The following is a 12,468-nucleotide window of genomic DNA, read 5'->3' on the forward strand; positions in this document are numbered from 1 at the left end:
TTTAGTTTTCAAGTAAATGATTTTTTTCTTAGAACTAATTTTGTTCTAAATTAGGTTACCATGATCCCTTTACAATTTGGTAAAATTTTCTTGATAAATCTGGTTTTCATCGCTTTTCAGCGAACCCTCTTAAATTGAATTAATTGCCCATTGTCCCCTCCCTTACTCCCTGTATTCGACAATCATTTAAAGGGTGTCATTTTTTATGTGACACCCTGTATAATATCCTTGTATGAAAGAATTAGATGAAGACATTTAAATAAAGACTAGTAAAGAAATTTGCTAAACACCCTGTATTAAGAAAAAATAATGAAAATGTAATTTTTACCAAAATATAAAATTTTGATACACCTTGTATATCGTATCCTTGTATGAAAGAATTAGATTTATCCGTGTACCACAATCAAATAAAAGGTTGTTTATCTTCCAAGTGTGAATAAAAATTGATTGAGCAATAGAATCAGAAGTGTGGTTTACTAAACATATCAGCACGCAAATATTTTTCTTTTAATCTTAACTTTTCTCACTCTGTTTTATATTTTGAAGATATTCTAAAATTGTTTTAGAACTGCTTGTTTAGAAACTTCTAGCTTCGTTAAATAGCTTAAAACCACCAGATGACAAATAGTTATGTTCCCCGAAAAGCACAAACTAATTGGTTAAGTGTTTACCGAGATCTTAAGCATTAAACGAAAGACGACCAGACTGACGGACAGACATTGTACTTCTTTGTGCTATTGGAGAGAAATACAGATAACAAAGACAGACACCCACCTAGTCCTAAAGAACGGAAAATGACAAACCATAATCATAGAGTAGCTTTGCTCCAATAAAAAGTGTTGAAAAATAGATCACTAGGATAAATTAGATTTTCTTGCTTTCAAAACTGATTTACACTCACACCAATATATTACATTTGTTTATTTTTGTTGGGAGTTTTTTTTGGGGATATGGCAATGAATGAACGTTAATTAATCATTAGCATTATTTTATACGTTAAATTCTGCTTTTGGTAGCTGAAAGATAGTGCCATTAGTATTGCCGTGCTTATATTTTTGAACCATGTATTTCTTTTTTTGTTGGGGTTCTCCTCCCAAATAGCCAAAACCCTTATTTGGACCATACGTAAACATTCCTGAAAACTGTGTAACGATCAGTCCAGAGGTGAATTCTTAAAAAAACTTTTGCCCCACTAATATCAGTTTGCCCCACTAAAATTTTAGTTAGGCAAAATTATCCCCTCTAAATTTTTAGTTTGCCTCACTGATTTTAGTTTAAGAATTCACCTCAGTTGTTTTTAAGATTTTTCGGGAAATACACACAACAAACTACTTCAAATAATTGAATAATTTTAGTTCTATAGTTGGATATCAACCCTATAAATTTATTAATGATAGATAGATAGAAGATATATTAATCTTACACTCAATTAAAATATTTTGTTTTATTTTAGAAATGTGACGGATACTATGATTGCCGTGATAAATCTGACGAGTCTGATTGTGATGGTATGCCAGCTGCATGCGAGGTAAGAAATTAGTAGTAGAGTAGCTTCGCAAGCTTTATTTTTTTTTATTTGGGAGGGCTTAATTTAGTTTTAAAGGGGGATGGGGGTATAACTGATATCTTAGTTTTTTCATGGTTTGGGTTTTTTTTACCATCTACAAAAATATACTTTGGGTTGTCTCTTAAGTAAACAGATTATGTGGAACCTTACCAGTTTTAGTACAAAACCCTTGTCTGTTAGTTCTTTTTATGGAGATTTTGTCTTCTTTGTTGGCAATAGCATTCTCTTTTTTGAACCCTGAATGATAGTCTACTTAAAGGCATACAGATGTTTATATGCTTATAGAGTAGCTCTGTTGCAAATAACAACAACACAAACCAAACTAAAGCATTGCAAACTTACAGGGATCTTAAGGGATAAAACAAATAAATTGATGTATATCCAAATTATAATAAACAAAATAACACAAACTGTACCTAGATTGAAATTATTGATGGAGAAGTTTGGAGCCATTTAATCAAAATAAAAGAAACCAAACGAATACAAAAACGTGGGTCATAAAACTTTGGGAACCAGTATAATTTACAATCCAATATCCCCTCCTCCCTGGCAAAGTTGACTTTGTTTTATTTGGTGCCAAGATTTTATCAACTTTATTTAGTTCAAAGATTTTTAAACAGTAGTCAAACTTGAATGATTATGGCATCGTATTATAGACAGTTTTCTGCGGATAGTAAATTATAGGATGTAAAGCTCAGAACCGGTTTTAACAGAGTCGAAATTTATCGAATTTGGAGCCATACTGGAAAATATGTTTCCATTTTATTGCTTGCAAAATTACCATGTCCAACACCAAACTTATATCATTTTGCAACTAAAACTTTTATTCTGTAAGTTTTGTCCCAAGTATTTGTAAAGATATTCAGGGAAGGAACGGATAATGTCGGATAAATTATTCTTCCCCTACAATTTTTTTCCCATGACCCCTATTCCTGAAAAGAAATCTTGCAATTACACTTAAAACTTTCCCTCTATTCCTGAGGAGAAAATTGTAAAGAAATAATGTATTTACACTTGAAACTTTCCCTCCTATCCCTGAAGAGAAAATTGTAAAGAAATCATGTATTTACACTTGAAACTATCCCTCTATCCCTGAATAGAAAATTGTAAAGAAATCATGTATTTACACTCGAAACTGCAAACCTGCAATCTAAACTTACATTATAGGTGACAACCAGGGTTAAAAGGATAGGACAATAATTTAATCTTCTGCCTTTGAATCTTCTCAAATAATTGCTATTAAAGAGATGTCTATTAATTTAACCTCTATTGTCCATTCCTTTCTTACATTTAATATGTCTCATGAATGTAAAAGATGAAATTAATCCCATCTCAATTCGATTTTTGGAAGATAGATTTAAGCTCCAGAAAATTGCATTATTTACGTTTAAATTTGATATGTTGCGTTATCTTTGTTTACAGTCAGCAAAAGCATCCCAAATATTGAATTTAATTCTTGAATATGTTAACACCAATTTTATTAGGTATAGTATTTGAAGAAAGATTAGTTTTTTTGTTTAATGATCTATCCCTGTATTCATGGGTGACAGGACTATTAAACTTGCACTGAAGGTGACAAGGATATTATACTTTCATTCCAGTCGACAGGATCATTACTTTGTACTGTAAAGTACTTTTCTTTAAATTGGCTAATTTATAAATTATGACAAGCTTGGCAATGATTACAAAAACGTTTTTTTTTCAGTGGAGCAATTTGGTCAACTTAGTAGTACTTTTTCAATGTCTTTTGAAAAATTGTTTGCTTTTAAAGATGTTTTTTTTTCTACTTCATGTAAAACAAAACAGAATGTAAAACTATCAAAAATGTTTTTTTCCTTGTGTATTGTAAGCATATTGTTAGTTATTAAGATGTTGTTAATTTTACAAATGCACCCCTGCCATGTATATAAAACTTCAGAGATGTAAGATAATGCTTTTTAAAAAAATCAAGTAAATCATTTGATAGTGAAAACTACCAGTGATTAGCTGCAGATTTGTAAAAAAAAATCAAGTGGCTTCTGATAGCAACAAAATGGCGGTTGCGTGTTGCTTTAGCTGCAAGCTTTGTTGAAATGGTTACAGTTTATTTGATAATATTCTTTAAATCTTAATGTAAATATCCCTGAAAAAATATTTATTTGTTGTGCAACTAAAACCATATTTATATCCCTTACCAAGGGTGTATATTCTTCCTGTAAAAATATTTATTTGTTGTGCAACTAAAACTATATTTATATCCCTTACCAGATGTGTATATTCTTCCTGTAAAAATATTTATTTGTTGTGCAACTAAAACTATATTTATATCCCTTACCAGATGTGTGTATTCTCCCTGAAAAAATATTTATTTGTTGTGCAACTAAAACCATATTTATATCCCTTACCAGGGGTGTATATTCTTCCTGAAAAAATATTTATTTGTTGTGCAACTAAAACCATATTTATATCCCTTAACAGGGGTGTATATTCTCCCTGTAAAAATATTTATTTGTTGTGCAACTAAAACCATATTTATATTCCTTACCAGGGGTGTATATTCTCCCTGTAAAAATATTTATTTGTTGTGCAACTAAAACCATATTTATATTCCTTACCAGGGGTGTATATTCTCCCTGTAAAAATATTTATTTGTTGTGCAACTAAAACTATATTTATATCCCTTACCAGGGGTGTATATTCTTAATCTTTCTGTGCTCCTAGTATGTAGGTCCTATATTTTTATAGTCAAGGGGGGGGGGGGGGGGTGGAGGGGGCGCTTCACTCCCTCATTTTAATTTTAGTTTCAAGAAGAAAAAGTTTTGAAAAATTCTTTTAGGATGGTGTTGGTATCCTACCTCATAATAGCTATAAAGTTTCCCCGAAAAGTAAAGAAGAACCATGTCAGCTTAGTGGTTAGCCAGATCCTTTGCTACACACAAACACACATCCTGTTACTTTCATAAATAAGGATGCTAGAATATATATTTACCCCTGTATTAATGCAAAACCTTAGTACACAAGGAAACAATCAAAGTATCGTTCTACAAGCTGTAATTTTATACAGGAATCTAGTGATAGGACAATGAATGAAAAATTGATCTTCCTTCCCAATATTTACAGTATCCATTCTTTAGAAGGATAGGACAATTGATAACAATATGAAATGTCTAATTCTAAATTCTACTTTTTATTAGGTGGAAAATTTTGTGATCGAATGTAATATATTTCTATTTTACTCTCATATTATTAGGTTTACTGATTACATTAATCTTACTTTTTTTTCAACATTGTTGACCTATCCTTTTAGTTCCTGTTACAAATATTTTACAGCAATTTTTGGATTATTTTTTTGTATGTTTTGCCTTTTGTTAGGAAATTATTTGTACACTAACGGCTGCGCCTCTAATGTTTAGAACTCTCGTTTCGAATGGAAATGGAGGGAGTAGATAAATAACCTAAAACCATATCGGTACCCTTAAGTAAATATTTACGAAAAGTTCTAGTTCTTCAAAGTTAGATGCATAAGATTCTATAAAAGATGCCAAATTTTCTTGTCATTCCAAAGTCATACTTTATAACTGTAATTACTAAAAACATTTAATTTGAATAGCAAAGTACACATTTGTAAAAAAATACGTGTTGTCTATTTTATGCACATCATATATTTGTGGAGTTTTTATATCAGGGATCGAGGGAAGGGACAGAGGTAGATAATATAAGCTGCCGTATTCTTTGAAAGTCCCCCCCCCCCCAATTGTTTCTTGTATGTTGTAAATAAGGGGTTATTTTATATGTCTTTTTGAAAAAAGGCATGTGGTTTATTTAGGTTAGGTATCGAAGATCCCCTCAAAGTTAGACCCCTGCCCGCAGGAAAATATACTTACCTTCCCTTCAATAATCAAAATCAGAGAGGTTTTAGTGCTTAGCAGGCACTTTAAGAGAAATTATTTTAATCTTTACTTGCTTTCCATAATATAAAGCAAACAGTAAACACCATTTGCTGATAGATTTGTTTTATTCTCCATTGCACTATCTTATCTATCTTTCCCTGAGTTAATAAACATCATGCATTTTCATTTTCTGCCTTTCATTGTTTGTTTTTCTCATATTGACTATTTAAAGAGGAAGATTTATTTTAAAGAAGGAGTGGGCGAAATATTTTTGGAATAGATATATTTCCATAGATGGTCAATAACACATAATAATCCTTTTAACTTTGATTAAATTTCTAACAGACAAAAAGTTTTGTTTATTTTTAGACACATACCTATATGATTAAAAAAAGAGAGACAACTTATTTAGATATAGTTTCTCCAATCAATGTTTTATCATTAATGTGTTAGGATTGTTCCTACACTGCGTTCCTATTGGTCCTGAAGGGATATTTTCATCCATTTGCTGTTGGAAGGGAGTTTGGGATTTATCTGAACTCTAATAATTAAAAAACCTATAGAATATTAATTTCTTCATAAGCTCAAAACTATCTCTACATTATCAAAGCTTTAGTTGGATAGGTTATCCAAATGGTAATATTTATTAGGGATTCTACCCTTTTAAGGTACTAGCAGATGTACCCCTAGAATATAGGGCTTCTATATTCGGAAGGATAGGAAAGACCCCCCCCCCCCCCCCCCCGACAACGAACGAACAACTATTTTGGGTTAGGTTTTAGGCTAGGGAGCCAAGCGCTGCGGCTAGGCAGGCAAGGGGGCCAAGCGCTGCGGCTGGGCAGGCAAGGGGGCCGAGCGATGACGCTAGGCAGGTTAGGGAGCCGCGCCAGAGTTCATAGTTCGCTGTCGAGAGGATTTTAAAAAAAATTCTAAGAGGATAATACCAATTATGGATATTTTATTCTAATTATTTTTATAGTTGAGCGAGTTCCGTTGCAAGGACGGGTTGTGTATCCCCGCGTACCAGAAGTGTAACCACCGCAACGAGTGCGACGATGGGTCGGACGAGAGCGAGGACATCTGTGACTTTGAGCCGTGCCACCCTGGCCAGTTCCGCTGCAACAATGCCTTGTGTATCCCAGCCCGCTGGAGATGTGATGGTTATAAGGTTGGCTTTCTTTGTTAAATGTTGGAAAACTAGCAAAATATTGAACACTAGGTGTTGCCCTTCCTATTTAAAAACCCACAAACATCTTATCTTTTATTATCTGTTACGTTTCTTAATCCTTCCCTATCTCTTTACTTTTTAAACTAATTCTAATTATTCAACTATCAATTTATCGGCCATTGTCTTATCCCTTATTTTAAAACCATTAATTACACCTATTTTTGTTTAGGATTGTACTGACGGGACAGACGAGAACAATTGTAAAAATGTCACGTGCCCTGATAACAAATACAGCTGTGTAAGTATATTATTATTAGGGGGCTGGTGATATATTATTTCCGCGGATATTAAAATAATAAATTTAAAGTCTGGCCTTATATGATTATTAAGATTTTTATTTTATTAACTGGCTGTAATAAGATACATGATTTTTTTTAGTATGGCTTAGAACTGGTTTTAATCCATCTAATTTTAATTGGTTTCAAAGCCATACTGGAATAAAATGTCCTTCAAAGTACTTCTCAGTTATGCGAGAAATATATATTAAAAGTAAAACAAATATAATTGTGGAAATATCTTAGTTATAAAATGGCCGTAAGGAAAATTAATTCTTTACCACTACAATATTATGGCCGTGCGATAAATATCAATTAGTATTTGATAACCACTAGAGTGACTTCATTTTAGCATGTTATCACATCCGCAAAATGTTTCATATTCTCAACATGTCACTATAGCCAATAAGTAAGAGAGAGTGTTTAATCATGACATTAAAGAAAAAGGGGAAGTGACTGTTTGTGCTGTTGTAATAATTCAAATGGTTTGATAAAAGTGCGGCTTTGAATAAACACCCCCAGTTCTGACACCTTAAGGGATAAAATAATGAACATTGAACAATAAATGGATATAAACCCCGAACCACTTCATTATGCAATCTACATTTTCCTGGATATTTTGTCTACAGTAGACCATAAGTGTACAGCTTTACAGTACATTGTTTCTATTTGTTAAAGCAACACCTATGATAAAAGAAAAAGATTCTGTTTAAAGTAAAATGCTTATATTTCAATCAAAATCTATATTTTTGTATTTTTTACCGATCCACTTCATTATGCAAATCAAAAGAAAATCAATGAGAAAACGTTTGTTTTGCCCCTTTCTCCACTTTTAAAAATTAATTCTGATAAAATAACAATTTTTTAAGGGATTTATGCATTAATTATAATGAAAAACAGTTTAAGGTAGATTTTATTGATTTTTCTAAATAAGAAATAATTGAAAAAAAGAAATTCTATCCCTATCACTTTAGAGAACAGCTGCCGACCCCCAGTCTTATGGATGAAGCTAAATACATGTAAAAAATAAAAATTTGCCTGAAAAGTATACAAAAATGTTTTTTGATGTGTTAAAAAAATCCATTTTAAAATCTGGATTTTGAGGATGATGGCCTTTAAGATGCTCTTACTGGTGGTGATGGTGAGCTAAATGTTATCAAAGTGCATGCCCTTGAAGAAAACTTATATATTGAACTATGGTCCAATTTTTGTAGTCATAGCAGCCTCCAGCCAAGCAATATTAAAAAAGAAAAAAATTGCAATTTTAATTACTAAAATTCATAAAGTAAATAATGTAGTTTTTAGATAATGGTTATATTTCATGTCGAGAGGCTCCACTGGAGGCTGCTATGACTACAAAAAATGGTACATATGTTAATAGACAAGTTGTTGTAATGGTCATGTACTTAGATAACATTTAGCTCACCTTCACCACCAGTAAGAGCATCGGCCATCATCCTCAAAATCAAGATTTTAAAATGGATTTTTTTAACACATCAAAAAACATTTTTGTATACTTTTCAGGGTAATTTTTATCTTTAACATGTATTTAGCTTCATCCATAAGACTGGGGGTCAGCAGGTGTCCTCTAAAGTGATAAGGATAGAATTTCTTTTTTTCAATTATTTCTTATTTAGAAAAATCATTAAAATCTACCTGAAACTGTTTTTCATTATAATTAATGCATAAATCCCTTAAAAAATTGTTATTTTATCAGAATCATTTTTTAAAAGTGGAGAAAAGTGCAAAACAAACGTTTTCTCATTGATTTTCTTTTGATTTGCATAATGAAGTGGATCGGTAAAAAATACAAAAATATAGATTTTGAATGAAATATAAGCATTTTACTTTAAAAAGAATCTTTTTTCTGTTATCATACGTGTTGCCTTAACAAATAGAAACAATGTATTGTAAAGCTGTACACTTATGGACTACCGTAGACAAAATATCCAGGAAAATGTAGATTGCATAATGAAGTGGTTCGGGGTTTACATCCCCAATCTATAATACTAAGTAGAACAATGTCTGTCCGTCTGTCTGTCCGTCCGTCCGTCCCTTAAGATCTCGGTAACCAATGAACCGATCGGATTCTACTCTTCAGGGAATATACCTACTGGTCCTGTGGTGGTTTTAGGCTATTTTCTTGGGGGGTGGGACACCCCCAACCCCCCCAAAAACAAAAAATCCCCCCCATTTTTTTTTGTAGAAGATTTCCTTGGTCCTTTTACGTATTTCGCCAAAAAAAATTTGTTTTTTCACCTCTTGGGGCAAAGCCCCTAGAGGCTAGGGGCGAAGCCGCTTGTGAATATATAAAAAATACCCCTTCTGTAGATTAAGATTATTAGTTGAAAAGTTTGCTAGTTTGGAACCAACAAATAAAAATTCAATGAAAGTATCCAAAGCTTTTTAGCTAACGAATGATATAATGCGGTTATAAAACTTTGGGTACCAGTCTATTTAACAGTCCCTTTTCTTCCTGGGCCAACCACATTATTATTCCTTTTACATCACGGCCATTATCTTTACACTATTAACCATCATCATAATTCAGGGAAATGAAAATGGTAAATAAATATACACCCATAGTATTTATATTTTCTTGGAAAGACCAAAATTGGAGTAAAGAATAATTTATTTTTGATGACATTGATATAAGATAAATGAAGGTGGTCAAATGTCAGAAATAGTCTGTTAATAATCGCGCAGTAATAAGTTAATAACACATGTTTTATATTGTAAAAATACAAATACATAGAAAGTACAAAAAGACGTAATTTAGAATAGCTGCGTTACATAAAATCTCGAGCAAATAAGGTGCAATTAACTTATTATACTTTCTCTCCTTCCAAATTCTGTAATGGTAGGACCTAGAAAATACAGGGATGGCACATTGGGAAATAATTTTAACCATCCATCTAATTTTGTTATTTTTAGTTGATACTTTTTATTGGGGGGTGGGGGGGGGATTAGATTAATTAAATCGTTGTTCCCTCCCTCCCTGGCTAGGACCAAATGCTTTAATTAAGGGAGATCACGCGAGCTTTTAATATGGGCATAATTATTTATTCTGATTAATAAAGCCTTTGCCTCTTTAAGTTATATACTAGCGGCTACGCCCCTAGAGGCCTCTAGGGGGACTTGAGGAGAGAGTCAAATTTAATAATTAAATTTCTTATTTTAGATTTTAAAAGAAAAATTAAAAATTTTTTTTTGGGGGGGGGGATTTTTCATTTTTTGGGGGGTTGGGGGTGTCCCAACCCCCAAGAAAATAGTTATAAACCTTCCCGGGACTAATGAGAAGCTACCCTGTTAAGGAGAACCCGATCGGGTCAGCGGTTAGCGAGATCCTTCGGTACAAACACACAGACATCCTGTTACTTTAGTATAAGGACTAGCGGCTACGCCCCTAGAGGCCTCTAGTGGCACTTTAAATGTTTTTGTTTGTTAAAGTTTATTTTTTATGTACGATACCACCTTATTTGACGTTGAAGTCTCCCCTAAATTTTGAAAAATTTCGATTTTTTTGTCATTTCTCTTGAGAGGGTGGTGGTACCCTCCCCCAAAATAGTTATAAACCTTCCCGGGACTTATGAGAAGCTACCCTGTTAAGGAGAACCCGATCGGTTCAGCGGTTAGTGAGATCCTTCGGTACAGACACACAGACATCCTGTTACTTTAGTATAAGGATTGTAGGAAAAAAACTTCTAGTATAGCTTCGAAACCGATTAGGTAGTCATCATGTATAGAATTGTATAACTGACAATTTTACCCGCATATTGAAATGAAAAATCATAAATTAATACCAGTCCGGGTCTTCGGCCCCTTGGGGCTAACAAAACTGGTTTAATTTTATTATTTTCATTTTAATATTCACGGAAACGATGCGATAAATAACTATTCTTACTCATTTCTGTGGGGTTGATACTTTTACCTTTAAAAAATAGCTTTTCATAGACCTATACAAAGATTCCTTTAAAAGATTATAATAAGTACTCATTGCATGTTAATCTGTTATAACTAAAATTGCAAGTGTAAGGTCGTCTTTCCCTTCCCTTAAGTACCCTTAGAGGCATCTATAGATATAGCGACCAGTAACTATATAATTTGCTTATAGCCAAACAGCAAAGACAAACTTTTAATATCTTTGTTAATATTTTGTTTATCTGTATAGTCTATTCCCGATTGATGAAAGTGCAAAATGTATAGCAACGGAATACTTTGTTGACGTTGTTAAAACTTTGTTTCTTTGTCTAGTCCATCTCAGCTGGTGGAAGTGCTAATTACTTAACAGTGGAATACTTTGTAATCTTTGTTAATACTTAGTTTCTTTGTTTGGTCTATCCCCGCTTGTGTAAGTGCCGAGTGTACAGCAAAAGAATACTTTGCCAACTTTGTTTAGTCTATCTCTGCTGGTGAAAGTGCCAAACATTGTTTTCTAGTGCCAAGTGTATGCCAAAGCAATACTTGATGACCTTGTTAATACTTTGTTTCTTTGTTTAGTCTATCACTGCTGGTGGAACTGCCAAGTGTATACCAAAGGAGAAACTTTGTGATGGGCATAAGGATTGTCCTGAAGGAGATGATGAAGACAGAGCTTGCTGTAAGTTTTTTTTGGTTAGGTTTAATGGGGGTTTAATAAGCCCTGCAGGTTTTTAGGCATTCCTATTAATTTCCGCAAGGGATGGGAAGGATTTGGGTATAAAATTGAACCTATAAAAAGCTTCAACGTAAAGAAACAAATTGATTGTTTTTTTTTAAATCTTCTCTGAAAAGGATAACCTAATTTATCTAGCGTTTTGCAGGGTTTTATAGAAAAGGCAGACAAACACACATTCTTTTTTATTTTTGGATTATATTCATGATTATTTTAAAATGCATGAAATAGTTGAAATTTATAATCGTTATACCAACGTCCCTAGATGGTAATAATTCACTCAGTTAAATCAGGGAGGGAGGGGAAATTGATGAATAAAATTAGTCTAAAAACTTAATTTACCATAATTCAAAAAAGTATAGGATAGTTGAGTAAAAGATTGATTGACTAATGTCCTTTCCTTTTTCCTCAAGATTTCCCCCTAGTTCTGTTAAGAATTAAATCTCAACACAGCAATAAATTAAGCATAGGACGAAAATTTACACCAATTTTTTTTTTGTTTTAAAAAATTTAAAGGTTTGCTCTATTTGTCTTAAAAATTATTTTACTTAAAAAGCTCAATGATAGTTAAAACAAATCTACCCTAATTTATATATTTAAATATCCATAAGAAGCTTACTAAAGCTGTGTATATTGTTATTATATATTATTACTATATGTACAGAGAGAAAGACATACGGAAAGGCAGGACTGTGGAGCCAAATTAGTTTTATCTAGTTGTAATACTCTTGTGATTTTTGCCAACAATCCTTATTCTGTAATGGATACTTGCATAATCACAAACTTAACTTAATCTCATGGGACATTTTAGGGAACCTTAATTATAGTATTTGTCTGAACTTATTCTTTACTTTATATAACTCAAACCATTTACT

At 32.5% G+C, this 12,468-nt stretch overlaps 1 protein-coding gene across 8 annotated transcripts in view; it reads left to right on the forward strand.

Moving 5' to 3' along the window:
- mgl (low-density lipoprotein receptor-related protein megalin) overlaps positions 1-12,468 on the forward strand; it is a 254,385-nt gene that overhangs the window by 114,881 nt on the left and 127,036 nt on the right. For all 8 annotated transcript variants that reach the window (XM_080164265.1, XM_080164262.1, XM_080164264.1 and 5 more), the window contains 4 exons: positions 1,454-1,528; positions 6,416-6,604; positions 6,834-6,902; positions 11,440-11,539. In XM_080164265.1, coding sequence (XP_080020391.1) covers positions 1,454-1,528; positions 6,416-6,604; positions 6,834-6,902; positions 11,440-11,539 — 433 coding nt within the window. The remainder of the gene's footprint in view (positions 1-1,453; positions 1,529-6,415; positions 6,605-6,833; positions 6,903-11,439; positions 11,540-12,468) is intronic.

Source organism: Acartia tonsa, chromosome 6 (genome assembly GCF_053477335.1).
Source record: "Acartia tonsa isolate MP-2025a chromosome 6, ASM5347733v1, whole genome shotgun sequence".
Taxonomy (NCBI): Eukaryota; Metazoa; Arthropoda; class Copepoda; order Calanoida; family Acartiidae; genus Acartia; species Acartia tonsa.